The sequence below is a fragment of the Theobroma cacao genome, chromosome 2, assembly GCF_053813885.1.
Source record: "Theobroma cacao isolate CCN51 chromosome 2, ASM5381388v1, whole genome shotgun sequence".
NCBI classification, from domain to species: Eukaryota; Viridiplantae; Streptophyta; class Magnoliopsida; order Malvales; family Malvaceae; genus Theobroma; species Theobroma cacao.
Window position 1 is genome coordinate 6,838,451 of NC_142640.1, and position 20,780 is coordinate 6,859,230.

A 20,780-nucleotide genomic window follows, 5' to 3' on the forward strand; every position below is an offset into this window, starting at 1 on the left:
ATTGTTCAAACTTGTTTAACCCACCATAAGATTAATTAATCTTATCATCTTTATTCCTATATAACCTATAACCCATTTATTACATATTTATTTAATACAGTTTAACACACGATTAAAACTCATTTATTGATTTATATAAATATCGAAATTTGTATGATGATTAAAATTTATTAATTTTAAATTTTATTTTATTTGATAAATATTGATATTGATATTTTTTATTTTCAATTTAAATAATATAATTATATTTAAATTGAATAATTTTCATTTTATTAATTGTATAAATAAATTATAAATACTATAAATTTAGAAAGGTTATATGCGGATATATATGGAGGTCAAAGTGTAGCCTTATCAAGGAAATTCTACCGATTGGGGAAGTGATGGAGCGGCCGGGTGAAGGGCTCAACTTCTGATGCAGCAAATACTATGTGGGAATCTAAATTTGTTTTAGCCGGTCACTCCATCGAGGATTGACGAACTATTGTGTAACAAATTAAACCGGTCAAACCGGTAGCTAGGAACCGGTTTCCCAAGATTTTTTTGCCCTTTTGAGCTACTGGCTTCTGGCTTCGCCAAGTTATATATTGACATTTGACAACCAAAGCGCAAGCAGTTTACGCCGCCGACGACACAAACGAAACCCTGAAAATTCCTCTCACCATCTAAGCTGAAAATGGGAGTTGAGAAGCAAGTCCTCAGGCCCGGAACCGGTCCTAAACCCACCCCCGGTCAGACCGTCACCGTTCACTGCACTGGCTATGGTTACTATTTCTCTATCTCCACTTTTCCCCTTTACTCTTATTTATTTCACTCCGGCTGGGAAAAACCCGGTTGCCATTTATTTTTAATCATTGATATTTTCTTCTTTTATCATATGGGTTTTTTCCTAAAAGTCCAAATTTGATTAAAAATTTTCTTACTTTTTGTGCTATTAACGCTGTTTTTTGTTTCTATTTGGGTGCAGGGAAAAATGGTAATCTGTCTGAGAAGTTCTGGAGGTGAGTAGTGGTTTCAACCAGAAAGACAAATTGGGTGTTCTTGTACAAGTTTATTAGTACTGAATTATTAATTACTTCTCTGTTTGTGTCATTTTTAGCACAAAGGATAAAGGACAACAGCCTTTCTCTTTCCAAATTGGCAAGGGTTCTGTTATTAAAGGTAAAGCTTAGTTGCTTATTGTTTTGGTCTTTACCTTGCTAAAGTCCATTATAAATATCCCAAAATTTTCTATGCTTTTTTCCTAAGAAGAAGGCATGTTTCTTGTCAAGTGATTAGCCTCTTTTTCTTTATTATTATTATTATTGGGTATTTATATATATATGAATGTGAATTGTATTGGGTTTGAGGTGAGAGGAAAAGTTTGACATACCAAAATTTCAGTGTTGAATAATTGTTGTTGTCTAGTAGAACTTGTTTTTTACTATTGTCTACTGTAGCACCTCCATCCATTATTGTCTAACCTGATACAAAAGTGAAACTCTTTTTTTTTTCCTCAAGGCTTTAATTGTTCTTTTGGAATATAGTACAATTATGTTAGAGGAAGTACAATGTCATATAGAATATGTTTATCTCTTTAGTTCTGATAGATGCAAGTGCGTTATTTTTGTTGAACATTAAACCTATTGACTTTGGGAATTGAGGAAGTTTCATTGTTTTCTGCCATTTAGGTATGTAGTTGTTAGATGATTGAACTTGTACTGTTTCTGTTCTCTATGCTTAATATGAAGATAGAATCATGCTGCTTGATTAAGAATGTTAAATTTATGGTAACCATGCAATTTGATACCATAACCGGATGAACTTTAAGCAAGTGCTCTTTGTAGGTGGTGGGACACCCATTTCATTGCAAAAGTGGTCTCAGGTTGAAATGGTGTGAAGGCAAATGTTATCTAAGGGAACAGGACTATAGTTTGCTATGTAGTTGAACTCAATATTGATTGAAAAAGGGGCAAAAAAGAAGAAGAAAACTTGATGTTTTTGAAAATTAGATTATGTGCGTTGCTTCTTGTGGTGACTTCCATTCATAACATAGCATATCTTTTTTCTTCTTTCTACATTTATATCCATTCTCCTCCTTATTGTGCAGTACATAATATTTCATCTGGGAGAACTAAATTTTTTTGTTTATAGGATGGGATGAAGGTGTGATGGGAATGCAAGTGGGAGAAGTTGCTCGTCTTCGGGTACTATTTTATTGAATTCTAAATTCATTTCACTTGTAGTTAGTTCTGCAATTACATATTTGAAACTTCAAATTTAAATGGTTAGATTGATGCCATGAATGATGAGTCATATCATAAAGGCAGTAACCTGTTGGTGCAAAGTTGATGACTCACAATTCTATTGTGGTCTCTTTTTTTTTCTTTTTCTTTTTTCCCTTAAAAAGAAAAGAAGTCGGTGCCTCTGTGTGTATGTATGTATTTTGTTGCCTCAGCTATGACATCTGAATTGTTGAAATTGCATTGGCATTGTGAAAGTTTTTCAAAATATGCAAAATCAAGAGTAGTTGAAATTAGAAATATTTGTTCTCATTTCAAACAAGAGTTTATCATTCACCCTGTTCTTTCAGTTGGTATTTTAGCTACCCTCAAATGTTTTTCACATGGAACCTGAGGAGAAAATCATTTAGTTTATCCCTGCATGTCTTCGTTATTTGGCATCCTTTTCTTAGGCATTGAAGATGCAAAGTATAAATTGTGCACCTTCTGATGAGTCTTCTTAATGTTTGCAGTGCTCTCCAGACTATGCTTATGGTGCTGGTGGATTTCCAGCATGGGGAATACAGCCAAACTCAGTTCTTGATTTTGAGATTGAAGTCCTAACCTTGCACTGAGTACTTGGCACTTGGTAACTGTTGGAAGAATATGTAGCCTGAATAAGTCACGTGCCATGAACATATATGGATATTATCGGGTAGCATGTATGATTATTGAGGAGTATCTGTATGAGCATCTAATTTATGTATGACAAAGCAATTCACTGGTGACAGATTTTTTAATATTAGTAACTCCACTGGGGTTTCTACACGCACTAGCTTTTCATCGTTCATTTTTTCAGCCCAGCCCAGATTGTACTTTTGTGCTTGTTTAGCCCAATTAAATTTATACGCAAGAGCGTTGGAATTTTGTACTAATAAGGTTCGTTTCAGGAAGCAGAGCAATTAGTATCATCTTGAAATATAGAGGAGTTGCAAAGAAACTTGGGCTTAGATGATGATCTGTATAATAATTTATCAAAAGCAATGGTTTAGGGCCTCATGGTTTTCGCTGTCACTCAATGAATTGTAGCAAGTTGCAAGCAGGGAAGTCTCTATGCGTGTAGATGAAGCGGCAACATCCAGCCGTGAAAGAAAAGAAATGATTATGTCATTGTTGTGTTAAATCTAATAAAGAACATACGACTGGCATGTCACTGGTAGAGGTAGAGCTGATCACAGTTATCTAGAATGCAAATTGCCAGCCAGAGTTGATCTCTTCCAACAGGGACATTAATCTAAAAATCCCAATTGCAATGCAAGGCTCATTTAGTGTTGCTGGTGCTCCCCCTAGGCCTCTTGTCTTGAAACTGTCAAACTGTGCTGCACTAAGACCATTGAAATTTGAAGGATCCAATAGCCAATAGGTGACCGGTAAAATGGTGCCGTCCAAGCAGATGGCTTAGCCATTATTATGTTGATAGCAACATAACTACTCCAGTTGATCATTAGTGGCGTCGAAGTCAATATCACACGGTTTAATACTTAAATAATGGTCATAATACTACACCTCCCTGCCCTTTGGCTACAGAGTCAAGGATAGTGAGGCGACCGCGTTAACTTTCAATAATTCAAACGAAGGGTTTCCGTCACAATTCCTTCTTTTGTCTTCTTCACAACTGCCTCTCACCCCCGCATTGCCTATAAATATGCTTGCCCTTCACTTCTTTCAGCCACACCCCATTCAACTTGTTCATCTCTCCCAAGTGTCTCTCTTGGCTCTCTCATTCTATAAATCTATAATAGCGTCTCTCAGATACAAATTTTTGGTTCCGCAAAATAGCTGTGAAAAAACAGAAACATGGGTTTAAAAGGTTTTGTCGAAGGAGGCATCGCATCAATCGTCGCCGGCGCTTCCACACATCCTCTTGACCTCATCAAGGTTCGGATGCAACTTCAAGGTGAGTCCCATGTCCCCAATCCCTCAGTACAAGTCTATCGTCCAGCACTCGCTATGAACTCCACCGCTGGTAACGTTTCAATCTCCCAAGTCGTTTCACAGCCTCGTGTTGGTCCCATTTCTATGGGTGCCCGTATCATCCAATCAGAAGGTGTGGCAGCACTTTTCTCTGGCGTCTCCGCCACCATACTTCGCCAAACCCTATATTCCACCACTCGTATGGGACTTTACGATATTCTTAAAAATAAATGGACTGACAAAGAAAGCCGGAATTTGCCACTTGCGAGCAAGATAGCGGCTGGCCTTATTGCCGGGGGCGTTGGTGCAGCCGTTGGCAACCCTGCTGATGTAGCAATGGTTCGTATGCAAGCTGATGGACGTCTTCCTATTGATCAGCGACGCAACTACAAGAGCGTAATTGATGCATTAGGACAAATGACGAAACAAGAAGGTGTCGGAAGCCTGTGGCGCGGCTCAGCTCTTACAGTGAACCGTGCCATGATCGTCACCGCATCACAGCTGGCCACCTACGATCAGATCAAGGAGATGATACTGGAGAAGGGTGTGATGAGTGATGGGATTGGAACCCACGTGACCGCCAGCTTTGCGGCGGGGTTCGTGGCGTCTGTGGCTTCTAACCCCATTGACGTGATAAAGACAAGGGTGATGAATATGAAGGTGGCGCCGGGGGCGGTGCCGCCTTACTCGGGTGCATTGGACTGTGCTTTGAAGACAGTGAGGGCAGAGGGGCCTATGGCCTTGTATAAGGGCTTCATCCCTACAATTTCGAGGCAAGGACCATTCACTGTGGTGCTTTTTGTCACATTGGAGCAAGTCAGGAAACTCCTCAAAGATTTTTGATGGCGAACAATGAAGAACAAATTTTATATAATCCTCCAATTTTATCATACAAACCTTCTAAATTTGCAAATCAATATGCATTCTTTTCAATTCTTTGAGGATAAAGCTTTAAGAGGCCAATGTATCTGCAATGACTGAATTATGAAATCAAAAATCAATTATATTTATGGGTGACAAGGAACATTTTGAAGCATGGAATTTTGGGTTTCCATTGTTTTTGCCAATTTGGGTCTGAGTCTCATAGTTTAAAGGCATTCATAACGATGAGAAACTGTTTAAGGATGGTAAATTTATGGTGAGTATGAGAGAGGGTATACCATCCCCAAATACAATCATATCAGATGGAAAACAGATCCCATCCAAAGATTTGGTTCAAGCAGCCACGCGTCAACACATCTTCTCACACTTTTCTCTTCTCTTTCAAGTCTCCATTGCAGAATTTGTATCTCTTATCATTCTCATAAGATGTAACCATCTTGAGCAGGGTGGGGAAAGCTAATAAAAATTAAGAAACACTGAGACACTGTTGACTAAAGAAGGTTATTACAGGTCCAAGGTTCATCCATATGTGTTTGCCTTGGCATAGGTAATTTGCAATAAAAATATTATTTCACATAGACTATAAGGGTCTTTCAGTCTGGGTTTGTTCACCAACCATTCGTTAGTGATTTTCTTATGTTGATATATGACTATGGGGAAGGGAATTTCTACCTCTCAATAAAAGAATTGAATAAATCCAATTACATGGTCGATAGATAGTTGTAATGTAGTTACACAAAAGTAAAAATCAGCATGAGAAGATGATGGGTAACCCCACCCATAGATTATCTAGTTATAGAATGAATGCCAAGTATATATTTAGCCTTTTTCTTTTGAATAATCAAAATAATGAATGTATTCAAATTTCAGGAACCGTACTCTCAAATTCTACATCACTGCCACAATCAGCGCTGGCACTAACAAGCGCACCACCAAAAGCTAAATATATGTAGACTTCCATTCTCATCTCTTAAATTAAATAAAAGTATATCTGCATATTATATATAGCACAAGAATTGGTACCCAAAAATCCTAGTATATCCTTTTTGCTTTATCCACCCTCTCCACCCAAGCTTTCTGACCATGGCTACTTTTATAAAGCACAGCCATTGAATTGCCAAGTGATTGATTCAATATACTTCCAACACTATTCCAATTAAAATAGAAATTATTGAAGCCCATTGATGAACTCTTGATTATTTTAATGTTTATTAGCACAAGGGCAAGAGGAATCCCTTACTTCCAGCATTCTTTCTCAATGAAATTTTGGAGCATTTCCTAGTGCCTGCAAAAGGGCAGACCTTAATAATAGGATGAATAGGTATAGCTTGGGTGTGCAATACTTGTTCCCTCCACTCTAAGCAATAAAGCCAACAAAATGGATTTTATCATTCATAATTTAATACTTAAATAATACATAAATTATTAAGTGGTTAAATCTCTCCACTTTGCAAATTCGCTCCTTTTGGAATTATTTGTTTTATAATACCTTTTTGTTTTGGGGGTTTGAGGTTTTTATACACGAGGATTATAATTAAATTGGAATTATGGTTGTTGGTGGTGTGCACAAAAGCAAGAGAGAGCTTAGCTACTACTTGATTGAATCTTGCACATAATCTCTCCATGGTCCATCCCAAGTGACACTTTACATTCTTTTGTGGGTCATTACTCATTACTGGTTAGAAGCTGTAAAAAGAAAGCTTGGTTTGCCTTTGAAATTTTGGGTAATCACCTGATTAGATTGCTAATGAGTGGATTAGATTGTTAATGAGTGAATGGCACATGTTTATGTCTCTGTGATTCATGTTCTAATTATTATCAATACATTATAGAAAATGGTACATGCTTTGAGTTTTTTGGTAAAGAAAAACATATAAATCATTGACCAGAGTCTTGCAATCCAAAACAACCTTAACCACTTGCAATGCCATTTATCATTAACTCAAACTTTAGCTTTTTAATTTTCTTTTTTTTTTAAGAGTCATTGGCTTCTTTGTCATGGTGAGGAGAAATTATTATTGGGTAGGCATATTATCCAAGTGATGAGAATGGTTTATCTAATCATTTCTCGGGTGTGAGAGTAAGATGAAAAAAATTATTTACTTGGTATTATTGATTCCCTTTCCTAAAATAGTTAGATGAGGAAAACAGATATGGGTCAGTAAGTGGGCCTGGCCCAAATAAAGTCTGTTTGTTTCTGATTAGGTTCAGTCAAATTTTTATTTTTCTTCCATAGAAAAGTTCAACGGTAACTAAAAAGACTTACAGAAGAGGTTACTTTAACCACTAACATGGGTCAACTACTGTAACTGAAACTGTGAAACAGTAAAAAAAAATGCATAGCAATAATTGCGAGAGAGAAAAAACAGAGGGTAAAATGGTCATCCAAATTGTCTATATATTCTTAGCATCTCTTAACTCATTTACCTCTTTAGACACAGATCCTTTGCCTCCAGAGTTTAAACTGTTGTCTTCCTTTGCTCGTAGTTTTTAAGATTCTGTCTTCAGCTTAACTCGTTGGTCCCTTGGATCCCACCATAGCAAGGCTGGTCCTTTTTCTGTAAGTTTGTTATATTAAAGTTTCCTTCTTTTTTTCATTTTTGCATGTTCTTTTATGTTTTCTCTTCACCTATAGCTTCGTGGGCTTGTCATGTCCTCTGCTTCTTTTGTAAGAAAAAAGGTTTATATTTCATATTTTTCTTCTGGGTTTTAAGTGTCTTATCCTCCCATGGAGGTTTATCTGACCTTTTTTTTTTTTAAGTTGTTGAGAATATTTTGGAGAAAAAGCTTCTTTGGGTTTTATCTAATCAATGTTTTTGGGTGCTTGATTTTACCATCTTTTGTATACTCTTTTTTTTTTTTTTGTTTTCAAGTTCCTACTGTTATGTTTTAATTTTCTGTTGCTTCTGCTTGATGATTACAGCTTATGCTTATATCTTTATCCTCTTTTTCATTGTTGAGACCATTTCCGAAGTTAAGAGAAAAATAGTGAGTTTCAGTTTGGTTTTAAAACTTTTATCATTTTCATTATTAGCCTTCTTTTGGGGGGTTTCTATTTGTTCTGTCTTTTTTGGTTTTATAGGCTCTGTTTAGTTGCTCAGAAAGCATAGGGAAAGAAAAAGAAGTGAACTTTTGATTTTCATTTTACACAAATTTTGATATATGGGCTCAGTTTAAACAACAAACTCTGTTTAACATTGGAAATGGTTAAGTTTTGATTTCTCCTTTTTTTAAAAACCTCAAACAATACTATAAAATTTTACTTCCATTTATTTACATTTAATTCTAGAATTAAGTGCTGCTTGGTGCATATATTCAGCTGAGGGATATAAAAAAAAAAAAAGTCTCTCATGATTGTAATGCTTGTATAAGAAATGGTGGGAGAAAAATGAAATTGGAACTTGTATGTAACTACCTTTTCTGTTCTAAGAAAGAAATGTATCAAGCATACTGGATATGATTGTTTTATTTAATGTTAGCATTGTTGACCAGTCTAAGGTTTACATTTTGTCCCTTATTTTCCTGCAATATCTCTTCAAACAAGTGGGGTTTTTTGTTTTGACTTGCTTATTCGTAGTTTATGTTTTGTAAATTCTTGTGGTCATGCTTCTGTTCTTATGAGACCTTTCTTTTGCAGAGAATATTGGGTTGGGTACAATATAAGAACAGCAGCTGTGGATAATTTGGTGAAACATTAGAAGGAAGACAAGATGCCTTGGTTGAGTGTCTTGATTGATGTGTTTCGTAAAGTTGTGCGCTGGAATTTATACTGCAGAGTTATTTTGTAAAGTTTACGTCTTTCACTTTACCTTAGTTTTTTTATCAGCTTGCTGTTCTTTGCTCAGCCATCCATGGGATCTACCCACTTTTTTATCTTTTTCCGTGATCAATATAGGATTAGTTAGAATAAATACTACTCATAATTCAAGCTCCTTCTGCTGGTTTCTTGATTTCATACCATTTCTTAAGTCAAGTTAGATCAGTTCTTGGTCTTGTGGCTGGGTGGATTCCGTTTGCTTTATTATTTGGGAATTTGTTTCTGTTCACATCTTAAATTGATAGTAATCCAAGGGAAGAAAGTAGTTATGGTGTGCCAAGCAGCAAGTCAAACGAGATTTCGAGCATTAAAATATGAAAACGGGATTGCTGGAAAATCAACAATTGTAGTTAGAGTAATTGCATGCTTTCAACCAATGGAGGATTGCCAGGTTAGTTGAATTTTAGTTTCATTTAATTCTTTCTCTGACTAACTTTGCCCCAATTAAGTATTTGTATTAATCAATTTATAAGTGTTTGCTTAAATTGATATCCTGTTAATTTTTTCTGTTTTCAGGCTGAGTACTTTCGTCATTTGCTTAAACCTGTCACGTAGATCGATTTCATATGTGTGTTATATCATCTAGCGGGAATTTTTAGTTTTTCTTTTCAAACTTTTGTTTGTCAAAGAAGCGTTAAAGAATTGAAAATACAAGATTGAGCATTGTTCATATCCTGGTATGTTATCATCCCTTGTTTGCTGCTAGTTTATTGGTTCATTTCCTGGAAAAAAAAATTTATTTCTTATTTGTCATCTGCAGGTGGTTGTTCTAGTTGGATGGTCCAGACCAACAATTCTTGGTTTTTCCCACAGCATTCTACTTGGCAACTGCCCAAATTAAGTTGCATGAGCACATCATTAGAGCCCAGGCAACCAGAACGTTTGCCTGCATGTATAAATCCCAGTACTCACATGTTTTCTGTGAGTAGGTCAATGCCAGGGTCTCTAGTTCCTGGTATAAATCCTGGCATTCATGCAGTTCCTGCAACTATGGCAATGCCAAGGTCTGCAGATATTTCCACTTTGAAAACAGAACAAAAGTATCATTCTGATCAGTTGCTTCAGCAGTTATACCCCTGTTTCCCAACATCATTGCCCTCTCTAGGTTCATATCTCAAAGAACAGCAATTGATGATTGCTAAAGGGTACAGTGGCAGGGCTACAGCTAATGTGGTGTCTGGCTTCTTGCAGAAAGGACTGGTAATTTTTGATCAGTCAGGGAGTCAGACAAGGTTGATATATGGTTCTGTTCCCCCTACATCTCAATATGCAACCACTGCTGTTACAGAACCGGCTTCTTGTCTTGATTTGCATGAAGGGCAAGCAGTTAAAATGAGTCCTTTTACTCCGACACCACCAACTCTACAGGAGGAATTTGATGAGAACCATTTGAGTGTTGAAGAGAGTGAGATGCATGAAGATACTGAAGAACTCAATGCCTTACTTTACTCTGATGAAGAGGATGATGATTATCATGATGGTGATGATGACGAAGTAATGAGCACTGATCACTCTCCGTTTCCAATTAAACGAAACTACCAGAATGAAGACCAAGTTGGTGATGTAATGGAGGAAGTTGCTAGCTCTGATGGTCCAAACAAAAGGCAAAAACTGCTGAATGGTGGGCATAAGCAATCATCAATGGTGGATACTGCTTGTTCAGTGAAATTGGAAGGCTCTCACGAGTATGATGGTGATGCAGAATCAAGCTACGCCATTGGACATAATCAAAGAGAGGAAATTGATTCCAGTTTACGTAGTAAACAGTCAAAGAAGGATAAGATTCGCTTCACATTAAAAATTCTGGAGAGCATAATACCTGGTGCCAGGGGAAAGAACCCATTGTTGGTCCTTGATGAATCTATAGAGCACTTGAAGTCTTTAAAGCTCGAAGCCAAGAGTTTAGGATTGAGCCACTACTGACTCGCACTTTCTCCTTGTAGTAAGTTGTTGGCTAAATGGTGGAAAGTAAGGATGAGAAAGAAGTAATTCTTGGCTTGAATGATTGATGAATTTGAAATCACTACACCGGCTTTTGCTCTGTGGGGTCCTCCGTTTGTCGTCTTTTACTTTCCGAAGGAGCTGTACAGTGTATATAATGGGCCGATAAAGGAGGTGATGTAAGTAACGGGATGCTATTCTCTCTTTTGCTTAAAGGAGGTGACGGGAAAAACGGGGTTTTGTTTGTTGACCAGAAATGATTATCTTTTTGCTTTTAGATGGGATTTATTAGAAGGAAAATAAAAATAACAAAAAAGTCACCAAGGCTTTGAACGCATGGGGAGGCTGCTAGTGGTGGTCTGTGCTGTCAAACGAGGCCCCCCTTTTCCGGAAGCGTTGAGAGCCCCCCTCCCATGGACTTAGTGCATGCGCGTTAGGTAACTCGGGTCCCACTATCCACCCTGTTTCTTTGTTTCACTTGATTTTACGCTTTGTCCTCTCTCATTACCTTGGAAACACATCATGTTGATATTAATCCCCATAAAGTGTGAAGACAAGTTTCCTGGGTTGGGATATATACATGCATGGAGAGCATACTCTGTCTCTTTTGGGGTCCATCTTTGATCAAATCATATAGGAAAAGTTTGGCTTGTTTTCACGTGAGTGCTTGAGAAGATATGGTAACATTGTACAGCATATATACGGTGTGATGTGTGACCATAGTCCGTGGTCTGAACGTTTTGGCTTGTTTCTGGTGTTGCAGGGTTTTTTGTTTGTATAAGTTGGAAGATGTGTGTACCGATAATTGGAGCGTGAACGATTGAGCTTTGGCTCCAACTATGAATTTGTTGTACTATCACTTTCAATGGTACGTGTGAATGGAAAAGGATGTGTTGTGTTTTCTTTGGTACTTAAAAAATGAAAATGACAAGAAGAAAATATGCAAGGTATGTCCTTTAAAACATGTGCATAAAACATCATGTTCAAAGCTTGCTTTTTTCCGAAGTCGTTTCTTAGCGAGCTAATCAAGATATCCATTCTCATGTACAGTAGTAGGTTTGTTCATTCGGCCATGAAAGCGAGCAAAGGATATTCATGTTTTGCTATACAATGATAATGAAGACATTAATGATGGCCACTACATAATAATTGTGGCTGTTAATTATCTCGTGTGGATTTACCTCTGCATGCTTTCTTTCTTTCTTTGTTTTGGGTTTTCCTTCTCTTTGTCATTCATGAGGAAGGTGGCAGATGATAATGAGGATGGTGACTAGTGACCAGTTTTGATGTAAATATGGGCTGGAGAGTTAAGTAGTAGGCGAAAAAGCAAGAGAGAGGAGCAGAAGGTTCCATCCAGCCTTCCAGGGGGGGAATTGGAAGACAGAAAAAGCTTAGCTAAGCTAAGGAGTCGCTCGACAAATAGAATGTTTTTTTTTTTCTTTCTAAATCCTTATCTTTAAGTTGCAAAGTGGATCAGATTTTAGATCTGTCTTCTCTTTGGGCCTGACAGATTAAGTCCTATGTACCAATTCAAGGGATTAATTTACAACAAATACTACACCTTGTTAACCGTATCCTCTATATATATTTAGGTGCTCAATGGGTAAGATAATTAAATTATAATGGAGAGGTCAATAAGTGTAAAACAACATTAATTAGTTTTGAAATTTTAAAAGAAATTTATTACATTTATATGTTTAAAATATTTTCAACTTAATTAATATGAGATTTTTAGTGGGATAAAAAGAAAATGCCCATGTATATAAACTTTACCTGTGAGGTATACCATTCATTTCTAATGGAAGTTGTGAGTGAAGCATGAAAGTGTATAGTAAAATAGAAATGATTATTTTAATTTTACTTGTCATTATTATTATTATTATTTAATGAATCCAAAAAATTCAATGATATGACATTGTGGTGGTGTAGCAAGAGATAAAAGCAAAGCTAAACTCCAGGATGATTTCAAAATGCAAGCCCAAAAATCACTCATCAGTTGAGATGGAAGTAACTTTGCAGCAGACAGTGGCAGTGGCAGTGGCACCCTTTTTTTGTATGAAGAGTGGACTTTTGAGGGAATTGGTGCATGCATCTCTTTTATAAGTGCCTACACTGTAGGCTACATAGTTTTTGTCTCCCACCTCTTGCGAACTTCAACATGCCCACTTCTGCAACTATACAAGGGTAGTAAAATCTCCACATAAATGTTAAAATTTTAATTAAAAAAAGGTTTTATTTATTTATTTATTTTTATTTTTTGCAATTAAACAGTCACCATTACTTGGGTGCCACATATATATACAAGGCATGCATGGGGACATTCCAACATGAAAACACTAATAAGGAGAAAAACAAGATCACACAAGTTTGTATTCAAGGGAAAGTAAGTATAGGACTTACAATTTTTAATTTGGGTAAGTGATGTGGGATCACCTTATTGAATTTTTGTTTTATAATTAGAAGAAGAGATATTCGAATTCTATTTTTTAAGCAGAAAATTATATACCAATTAATGATCTAAATACTCAAATGCTCTTATTAATTATAGACAAACACATTAAAGTTTAATAAATTGTAGGTTTAAAATGTATTTTTTTATATTAATATCAACAAATTACCTATAAAAATTTAATAAATAAATGACGAGATTGATACATAATAACTTTGAAGTATCAATTAAAATTAAATGTAGATAAAAAGAGAGAAAAGGAAAACATGAGCTTCTTACATATGCCCTTTCATCGATGGATTATTTTCAATGCCAATGAGGCTTTCCTCAAATGGTAAATAAGAGGCCCTAAAACCTTTAGGTTTTAAGTTCAACTCTCTTTATTCGTAAGTTTGATCTAATTTTATGTTGGATTGTATTCAGTTATATAAGCTAGTTTGTTAATTAATTGGTTTGTTAAACGTTTAGTTAACTCATTTTTAATTTCTTATACTAATAGTTATGTATAATAAACATGTTAAGAATGATTATTTAATCATGAATGTAATTTCTACTTGTATATATGACTTCAAAAAAAAAAAAAAACAATAATTGCTTGATATATAGTTACCTTTTATACAACTATATTCCTACAACAAACACTCAAGTTTCTATAAAATTAAAATCCTATGTATTACAGTACTGCTTCACAAATGATAATTAATCATTAAACATTTATCGATATTTGGTGAATAAGAAATCAGATAAATAATACTCGATTGTTTTAATAATGAATCATCAATTAAAGATAAAATAAAAGTCAATCATCAAACAAAACAACAAATTATTGATGCTCTATTTTATAATTACACCATAAAATTTTTAATTTTCATGCTAATTTTTTTCCTTTTAAAATAGTTGGTTTAACATTTATTACTCACCGAAGAAAATTCCCAAGTTTTTTATACTACTTCACAAAACATAACAACACTAAAGATTTAATTGGTTTTTGACTAATATAAAAAAATAGATCAACATTAGTAAATATTTTACGTTAATAACAAATTATCAATTTAAAGCCAAAACAAAAATTGGTTATGATACAAAAAAATATTGATGCTCTATTTTTATTTATATTGCGAACTTTTAATATAAAGCTAATTCATCACCTAGTAAAATGTTATAAACTCATGAAATTATAATTATGCCGTTAGGAGGTTCTAATACTCAAAGGATATTGGGATATGTAGGCACCCAGAGAAACTAGGAGTCCACGTGCCTTAAGATATTGCTGCAGTCCATAATAGACAAAAAATTTTTAATATTTATTTTTTTGGAAAGAAATTTAAATCTAAATTTTTTGGTAGAGACATACATAGGTCTATTATTGAACAAAATACTTAAAGTACTGTAATATATTAAATATTTGTTAAGATTAACAATTTTTCAAGATTAATAAGAAAATGTGGAAAATAAATAATCAATTTAGTTAGGGTTTTACCTTAATTAGGAATTCAATATTAATATAGAAATAGATAGCTACTAAGTTAATATTTTAATTAAAGATAAATAAATTATTGAGCATGTATAAGTCGTAAGTGAAGTTAAACATTTGGAATTGGTATGTGTAATTTTACAAAGTATCGATTTATTGTTGTGTTCTTGTCCTCTACCAGCTGGTCATTGTCGTTCTTGTTGTCATATCTATTCATGTCTGCATGCGTACATGACCAGAAGGGGTGAAAGAAAGATTTTATTGTGATTCCATTATTAGAGAGTTGTCTTTTCCTGATTTTTTGGTGAATATTGTGAGTTAGAATCGACTTAGAAGATCCTCAGGAAATGTTGATGGTGCATAAAGGTGAGTTTCTTGTTTCAGGGTTCCACCGCTAGGGCTTGCAAGTAATTCTCAGAACTGAAGAACATTAAACAAAAATGGTTGAGAAGAGTGAAGTTTGCGCAAACCAAAAAGGAAAGGCAAGGGAGACCCAGGAGTACGTAAATTTTGCATCATATGTCCATTTATGACGCTTTAAGTTCTATGGCAGCAAGTTTCTCACAAGGTCATTTTATCTTAGCAGAACAATTTATGGTAAAAATTTAAAATCTCTGCGTGCCCTGATCTAGTTGGGGTTCTAGAACAAGAGTGAAGGACACTTCCTACAGTAACTTGGTCTCTGCCTTCTAAGCACACGGATCTTATGCACTCGTTAATCTTGTAAGAATGGTGTTAATGAGGCATAATTGAAGAATCTATCATGTCTGGTTTCGAACCAGTAGCATAAGTAGCAGATCTTGCCTCACATGTTCCTCATTAATTTTGATCAATATTCTGTGAAAGTAACCAAATTTAGATGAGAGATAAGGGATGATTCATGCCATTTGAGCAGAAGGACGCAATGAAAAGATTCTGAATTTTGGGAATGTTATCCGACAAAAATCAGGTCCATTAGAATTCTATATGCCGGGTGATTGTTATTCACAGGGACGTTTGAGATCATATGTACCACTAAGGTGGGATGGGAACAAGGTTGGGAGAAAGTAATTGTTGTAACCTACTTCATGAATTACTAGAAGAAGAAGACTTGAAGCATTGGCGACTTGCTTCACATGCTAAGCTGCTTAAACTACTGCTACTATTATAAAGCTATCTAGACAAGTCATCTCCAGTACCTAGTGATGAAGAATATATATAGTTGATATATAGAAATGGTGGGTTTTACCTAAATCCATGATTTGTTGCTATTTATGCGAAATTCGTCCTTCTAATAATGAAGCCATACCTCAAGTGAGTCCCAAGTAAAAAGAGTCCGTGCCAAGTAATTATCTTTCATAAACAGTTCTGGCCGGTGGATTTAACCTTTTCCTCAACATATTGCATCACTTCATGTAAGGTGCTCATCTAATCTAAATGGGGAATATCATGTCGTGCTTACTTTATCTCACTGTTTTTGTCATAATCACTTTCGCTCGTGCTTGCTTTTGAACAATCTTATGCTGAGACTCATTTAGCATTTTCAACTTCTTTTCCATTCCATGTTTGCCTGATTCCTAGCACATCTCGAGGCATGACAATATTTTTTGGAGGTTCTTTCAGTCTCAAAAGTGATGAGTTAGTATTTGATGATGTGTTTGGAAGTTTAGGACGATCATTGAATGATGATATTACCAAGACAAAATGACAGAATTCATAAAAATTTAGGTATATATGTGCTTTTCAAATGTTTGTCTTGGTGGGACTTGTGTTTGCCCTCCTAACCAGCCACATGCATTAGCAGTTCTTTTGTTTCGGCCTGATTTCTATCTAATCACCAATATCTCTCCATGTGATATTTCTGCTTTTGGTCTAACTTACACAGCCAGCACCAAATCCTTATCTCTGCGTCACAAAATTATTGGTAGTTGATTGTCTATATGTTTGATCTCGTTCGTGATTCTCTGTTTGATTTGGCACCACCTTGTATCTGACAAGATAGAACAAATATGTTATGTATGTGCATTTTCTTAATTAGGGCAATTGACACTATTTTCCTTGGAAAACCAAGTGGACTAAATTGAGAATTACAGAAGAATTATCACACAGAATCAAAGAATTCTGCAATAACAGATCACCACATAGAAAAAAAAAACAAATTTTGAATGACAAATTTACTGTTGTTTCATGGTAGTTTTTTTTTTTTTAAATCTTGTTCAAGGTAATTACTGTAAACACGAACACCGCACTTCCTCAAAAATTTTAGACAAGAAAGTGAGAAGAATTTAAAGGAAAGAAAAAGAAAGAGAAAAAGGCAGCAGCATAGTATGCAAACGTAGAGGCAAGGCATCCCTTTGTTTCATCAATTCTATGGCATTCTTCTTCTCCTTGTTTTTTTGGTTTGTGTTTCAGTTTTTCTTGGACCCTTTCACCTTTTACGAAATTGAATTTCTCCATCTTCTAGGTGCCTTTCTAGTTTGTTCTGCCGTGGTTGAGATTTGAGGTCCGATGTCCTGGTTTTCCACGGTTGTCATCTTAGTGAGTTTGCTAAGTTTCTTCCATCCACTGGTCCATGCGGATGTCTGTTTCTGCTTTGACATCTTATCAAATTGCCGTTGCAAGTTCTCCATGTCGTTTTGGAGCACAAGGTACTTAGTCTTCACGCTCTCAAGCTCGAACTTGAGTGTGTTAATATCCTTCTTGGCAGCAACCCATCCTTCTTGGAATGATTGTGGCGTCCCTTCTAGTAATGTCTTACGGTTTGGGATCAAGGGCTGGTACTGAGTTTCTGCAGGGTCTTTGAGGGTGGTGTTGGCCAATGCATTGCTTATCTTCACTTGCTCCGAGAAGAGCACCTGCACCACAACTCGCAGTGGGAGCCTTTCATTTTGAGCAGCATGCATGCAGGCATCAATGGAGAGCTTTTGGCAGTCCATGACACGGCAGAGTCGCTTCCTTTCATGCTCAGAGAGTGTTGGATGTGCCTGTGAATTTGTTAACCAGCGATCAGAATTCCAAGGAAGAGGAATATTAATCATGTTGAGACTATGGAAAATCAATCCTAAAAATGGTTGGATCAAACTCCAAAAGCATCGCTCAAATACGAAGTGCTTATTCCAGAATGGAAATTTTCAAACACAAAAAGGGAAGCAAGTTGAATGTTTTATCCTTTCCTGAAGTTACCCAGAAATGGGATCATTAATTGAACATGTTTTCTTTGTATCAAACATCAATTCACCTGGAAATAGCACTCCATCAGTGATATCAATTGATGAACTATTGTAGAACTTTAACATCAACAGTGACAGTGCTACAACCGCCTTAAGCAATCATTTGATCTCAATGATATCGCTATGCTAACAGTTTATCACTGTTGACTTGGTATTTCCAATTTTGCATTGTGGATTAATACGTGCACATATAAAAAGGTATGCATCCTTGACTTAATATGTTGGCAGACGACAATTTTTCATGTGTAAATAATATTGACCAACACATCAAGTCTAGCAGTGAGCAGCTAAAAATCATAAAGTTTTGTTTTATGTTTTGCCTAAAATAATTGAGAATAATTTGGGCTGTACTTGGATTTTTCTATTTAAAAGGGGAAAAGGAGATTACCTTAAGATAGGAATCAATTGCTCGATAAAGTCCATCATCGCAGGTCCTTGCAGACTCAGGCAAAGCTTCTGCCAGTACCTGAAACTTTGTCAGAGACAGGTTTCTATCTCTGGAAACTTCTGTAAGATAACTATCGACTAGCCTGGCGACTCTCATCTTGGCATTTGGATTATTTCCCCTTTGTGCTCCTTCGTACATGTGTTTGTCAGTAAAGGACTGTCTACTTGGACTCGAACTTTCGGTCTGCTCTTGAACAAGGAAATGCTCCAAGAGTCTCTGAACAAGGTCCACATCATACAAAGTCTCACTTTTGTTGTAAGAGGGAATGAGAAGATCTGCCAGTGTAGCCTGTTCAAACTGCATTCCCACCCGCTTCTCCAATTCAGTTACCAAGGCAGGTGCCACTTTCAACATGTTTGCCATCCTCAAAAGCCGAAGAAGAAAACTGCACGACACGCTATCTTTCTGCGGTGGAATTATACTAATGAGACTTTCGATAATCATCCGTTGATCTTTGGACTGAATGGATGGAGTGTCATCTTTAGTTCCTGCTACAATCATATGGAGTCCACCTTTCCAGCTACTGCTGCCACTGCTATTACTATTGCTGCTGATGCTCGTATCATCTCCTTGCCCTTGACCATCTTTTATCAAACCTGGAAGCCATTTGGCTGCATAATGCATTATTGAAGCCCCAATCAATTCAAATCTCATTCCTTTGACCTTGATTGCGGTAATAACCCTTACAAAATGATCAATCCTGAGGATTGAAACATCTTCAAACCACCAATCAGGAGGAACAGGCTGGTTTCTGCTGGGGCTTGAATCTTTCAAATCATTCCATTTGGGGCTAGAAACTTTAGTGGGTCTCCCAGTATATGCCCATTTGATTCCTTTTGGATTGGCACAAGCCTTCCAAGCTATTGACTCACTGCATCTTCGCACAATTTGAAGGTTTTCTGCCCATGGTGAGAGCTTTTCACAACTTTTCAGTACAAGTATGGAGTCTCTCCAGGAGGATAGGACCACATAGCTAAGAAATGCTTCAGTTTTGAATATAAGATTGCCCTCTTCCAAGTCCTCTGTCATCTCAAGGTACTCTGCAGCACATCTCAGACCAGAGATATTCCCTGCTGTTAAGTCTACTGCAATACCATAGCAGAATTTTGCTGCTAGCTCAAACGCCTCAGGTCCTCCAGGAAGATCTTCCAAAGCAATTTTGTTCAGGTCTGGGTCGTGTGACTCATATATAAGCCTATTTATCTTTCCACTTCGGGAAAGCAGGGGATACTTCCCCAAGTTGAGAAATACAGTAAGTCATTTGTATTCAAGCGAATAGTACTTTTAGTAACTGAAATTTGTATGTAGAAGGTTTTGAGGAATGTAAATATTTTCAAACATCTAAGCAGAGCAACAGCTACCTTGTGCAAGTGAAAATTGACATCTCCAACTTGAACTTGAAGGTCACTGGGAATGTCAGTAGCGACGTACCTGCACAAAGACAAAACATTTCAGAAGCCAACTTTGCTCCAAGTTCTTGTTCTGAAACAAATTAAGATATATCCAATAGGATAAGGATATATAATTTTTTTGTTTTATTTTGTAACATCGTCTAGAAGCTATTGCACATGCAACCCACAAAACAAATCCACCAAATATATCAAAAGATTACATGATCTAAAACACAATTCACTTCCATGAACATACCAGGACTGGCCCCTCAGCTCGAACCCATCAGTCTTGACGCCATGTTTACTGGAACTAAGGACTCCATTCGCATAGTCTCTCCCTCTAACGGATTCATTCTCTGATTCCCACATGCTGAGGCGAAGAGAAAGTTGAACAGGGTTTCTTTCTCAGGGAAAAAGTAGCTGTTACAGCAGGGAGAGGAGGAGAAGAGGGAAAACAAAGCAGAGCAAGAGCCGAACAACTAAGTTGTGATACAACAAAGAAGGAGCTGATATGAGAAAGAAAAGGAAGAATCCCACATGGGATGCTTGGAATTATCTTGAATTGTCGGCTTTCTCACGGATTATCAAGGCTTCTTACAGGCTGTGAAGTAATGGGCAGTATAGTATCTTACTGTTTTTGGATCATTTCGGTTTTGCATTTCTCTTCGCTTTTTTCGGCCTTGGAAATATTTAGATACTTTCTCTATGCATAAAAGGATTGGGAGATTCAGTTTCTTTTCTTCTGTTTTCCATTGTTAATGTTTCGCATCTCTCCTCCTTTTATTTATTTATTTATTTTGTTTATATTACATTTCCGACAAAAACATTCTTCTGTATGACAGAGATAGAATAGAACTAAGTTTACGTATAGCAGGTGTTCGAAGATAACCTTCAATTACTAAATTGCCACTAAATAAATACACTCACACTTCCTGATAAAGTAATTAATTATTGACTTTAATTTTAAATAAAAAGACATATATATCCTTTGTTA

General features: G+C 36.2%; 3 protein-coding genes and 1 pseudogene across 4 annotated transcripts; 3 read left to right on the forward strand and 1 right to left on the reverse strand.

Moving 5' to 3' along the window:
* The first annotated feature begins 372 nt into the window (after positions 1 to 372).
* FKBP12 (FK506-binding protein 12) lies at positions 373 to 3,029 on the forward strand. Its single transcript, XM_007042809.3, has 5 exons — positions 373 to 764; positions 968 to 1,001; positions 1,100 to 1,161; positions 2,134 to 2,186; positions 2,735 to 3,029. Exons 1-5 carry the CDS (start codon positions 677 to 679, stop codon positions 2,834 to 2,836), a joined length of 339 nt encoding a protein of 112 aa, XP_007042871.1. The 5' UTR covers positions 373 to 676; the 3' UTR covers positions 2,837 to 3,029.
* An 887-nt stretch (positions 3,030 to 3,916) lies between these two features.
* Positions 3,917 to 5,195, forward strand: LOC18608229 (mitochondrial uncoupling protein 5 pseudogene; annotated as a pseudogene).
* Positions 5,196 to 9,410: 4,215 nt separating this feature from the next.
* On the forward strand, positions 9,411 to 11,763 carry LOC108660970 (transcription factor SAC51-like). The gene is made up of 2 exons (XM_018116257.2): positions 9,411 to 9,551; positions 9,635 to 11,763. The coding sequence occupies exon 2, from the start codon at positions 9,652 to 9,654 to the stop codon at positions 10,795 to 10,797; it is 1,146 nt and encodes a 381-aa protein (XP_017971746.1). The 5' UTR covers positions 9,411 to 9,551; positions 9,635 to 9,651; the 3' UTR covers positions 10,798 to 11,763.
* A 5,113-nt stretch (positions 11,764 to 16,876) lies between these two features.
* Positions 16,877 to 20,563, reverse strand: NPH3 (Phototropic-responsive NPH3 family protein). 2 transcript variants are annotated; one of them, XM_088803984.1, is made up of 4 exons: positions 20,043 to 20,563; positions 19,757 to 19,826; positions 18,336 to 19,605; positions 16,877 to 17,701 (listed from the first exon to the last, which is right to left on the reverse strand). In XM_088803984.1, exons 2-4 carry the CDS (start codon positions 19,777 to 19,779, stop codon positions 17,153 to 17,155), a joined length of 1,842 nt encoding a protein of 613 aa, XP_088660110.1. In that variant the 5' UTR covers positions 19,780 to 19,826; positions 20,043 to 20,563; the 3' UTR covers positions 16,877 to 17,152. The 2 variants fall into 2 exon arrangements, with proteins under 2 accessions (XP_088660110.1, XP_017971889.1); XM_018116400.2 differs by having other exon boundaries at positions 18,336 to 19,625.
* Positions 20,564 to 20,780: the final 217 nt, after the last annotated feature.

Excerpts from the sequence above, each read along its gene's own strand:
- LOC108660970 (XM_018116257.2), top strand. The coding sequence starts at position 9,652 with ATGGTCCAGACCAACAATTCTTGGTTTTTCCCACAGCATTCTACTTGG.
- NPH3 (XM_018116400.2), bottom strand. The coding sequence starts at position 20,155 with ATGTGGGAATCAGAGAATGAATCCGTTAGAGGGAGAGACTATGCGAAT. Across the intron at positions 19,827-20,042 it reads GAGCTGAGGGGCCAGTCCTG|GTACGTCGCTACTGACATTC; the intron begins GTATGTTCATGG and ends GTCTTTGTGCAG. Across the intron at positions 19,626-19,756 it reads TCAATTTTCACTTGCACAAG|TATCCCCTGCTTTCCCGAAG; the intron begins GTAGCTGTTGCT and ends AACTTGGGGAAG.
- FKBP12 (XM_007042809.3), top strand. The coding sequence starts at position 677 with ATGGGAGTTGAGAAGCAAGTCCTCAGGCCCGGAACCGGTCCTAAACCC. Across the intron at positions 765-967 it reads CGTTCACTGCACTGGCTATG|GGAAAAATGGTAATCTGTCT; the intron begins GTTACTATTTCT and ends ATTTGGGTGCAG. Across the intron at positions 1,162-2,133 it reads CAAGGGTTCTGTTATTAAAG|GATGGGATGAAGGTGTGATG; the intron begins GTAAAGCTTAGT and ends TTTTGTTTATAG.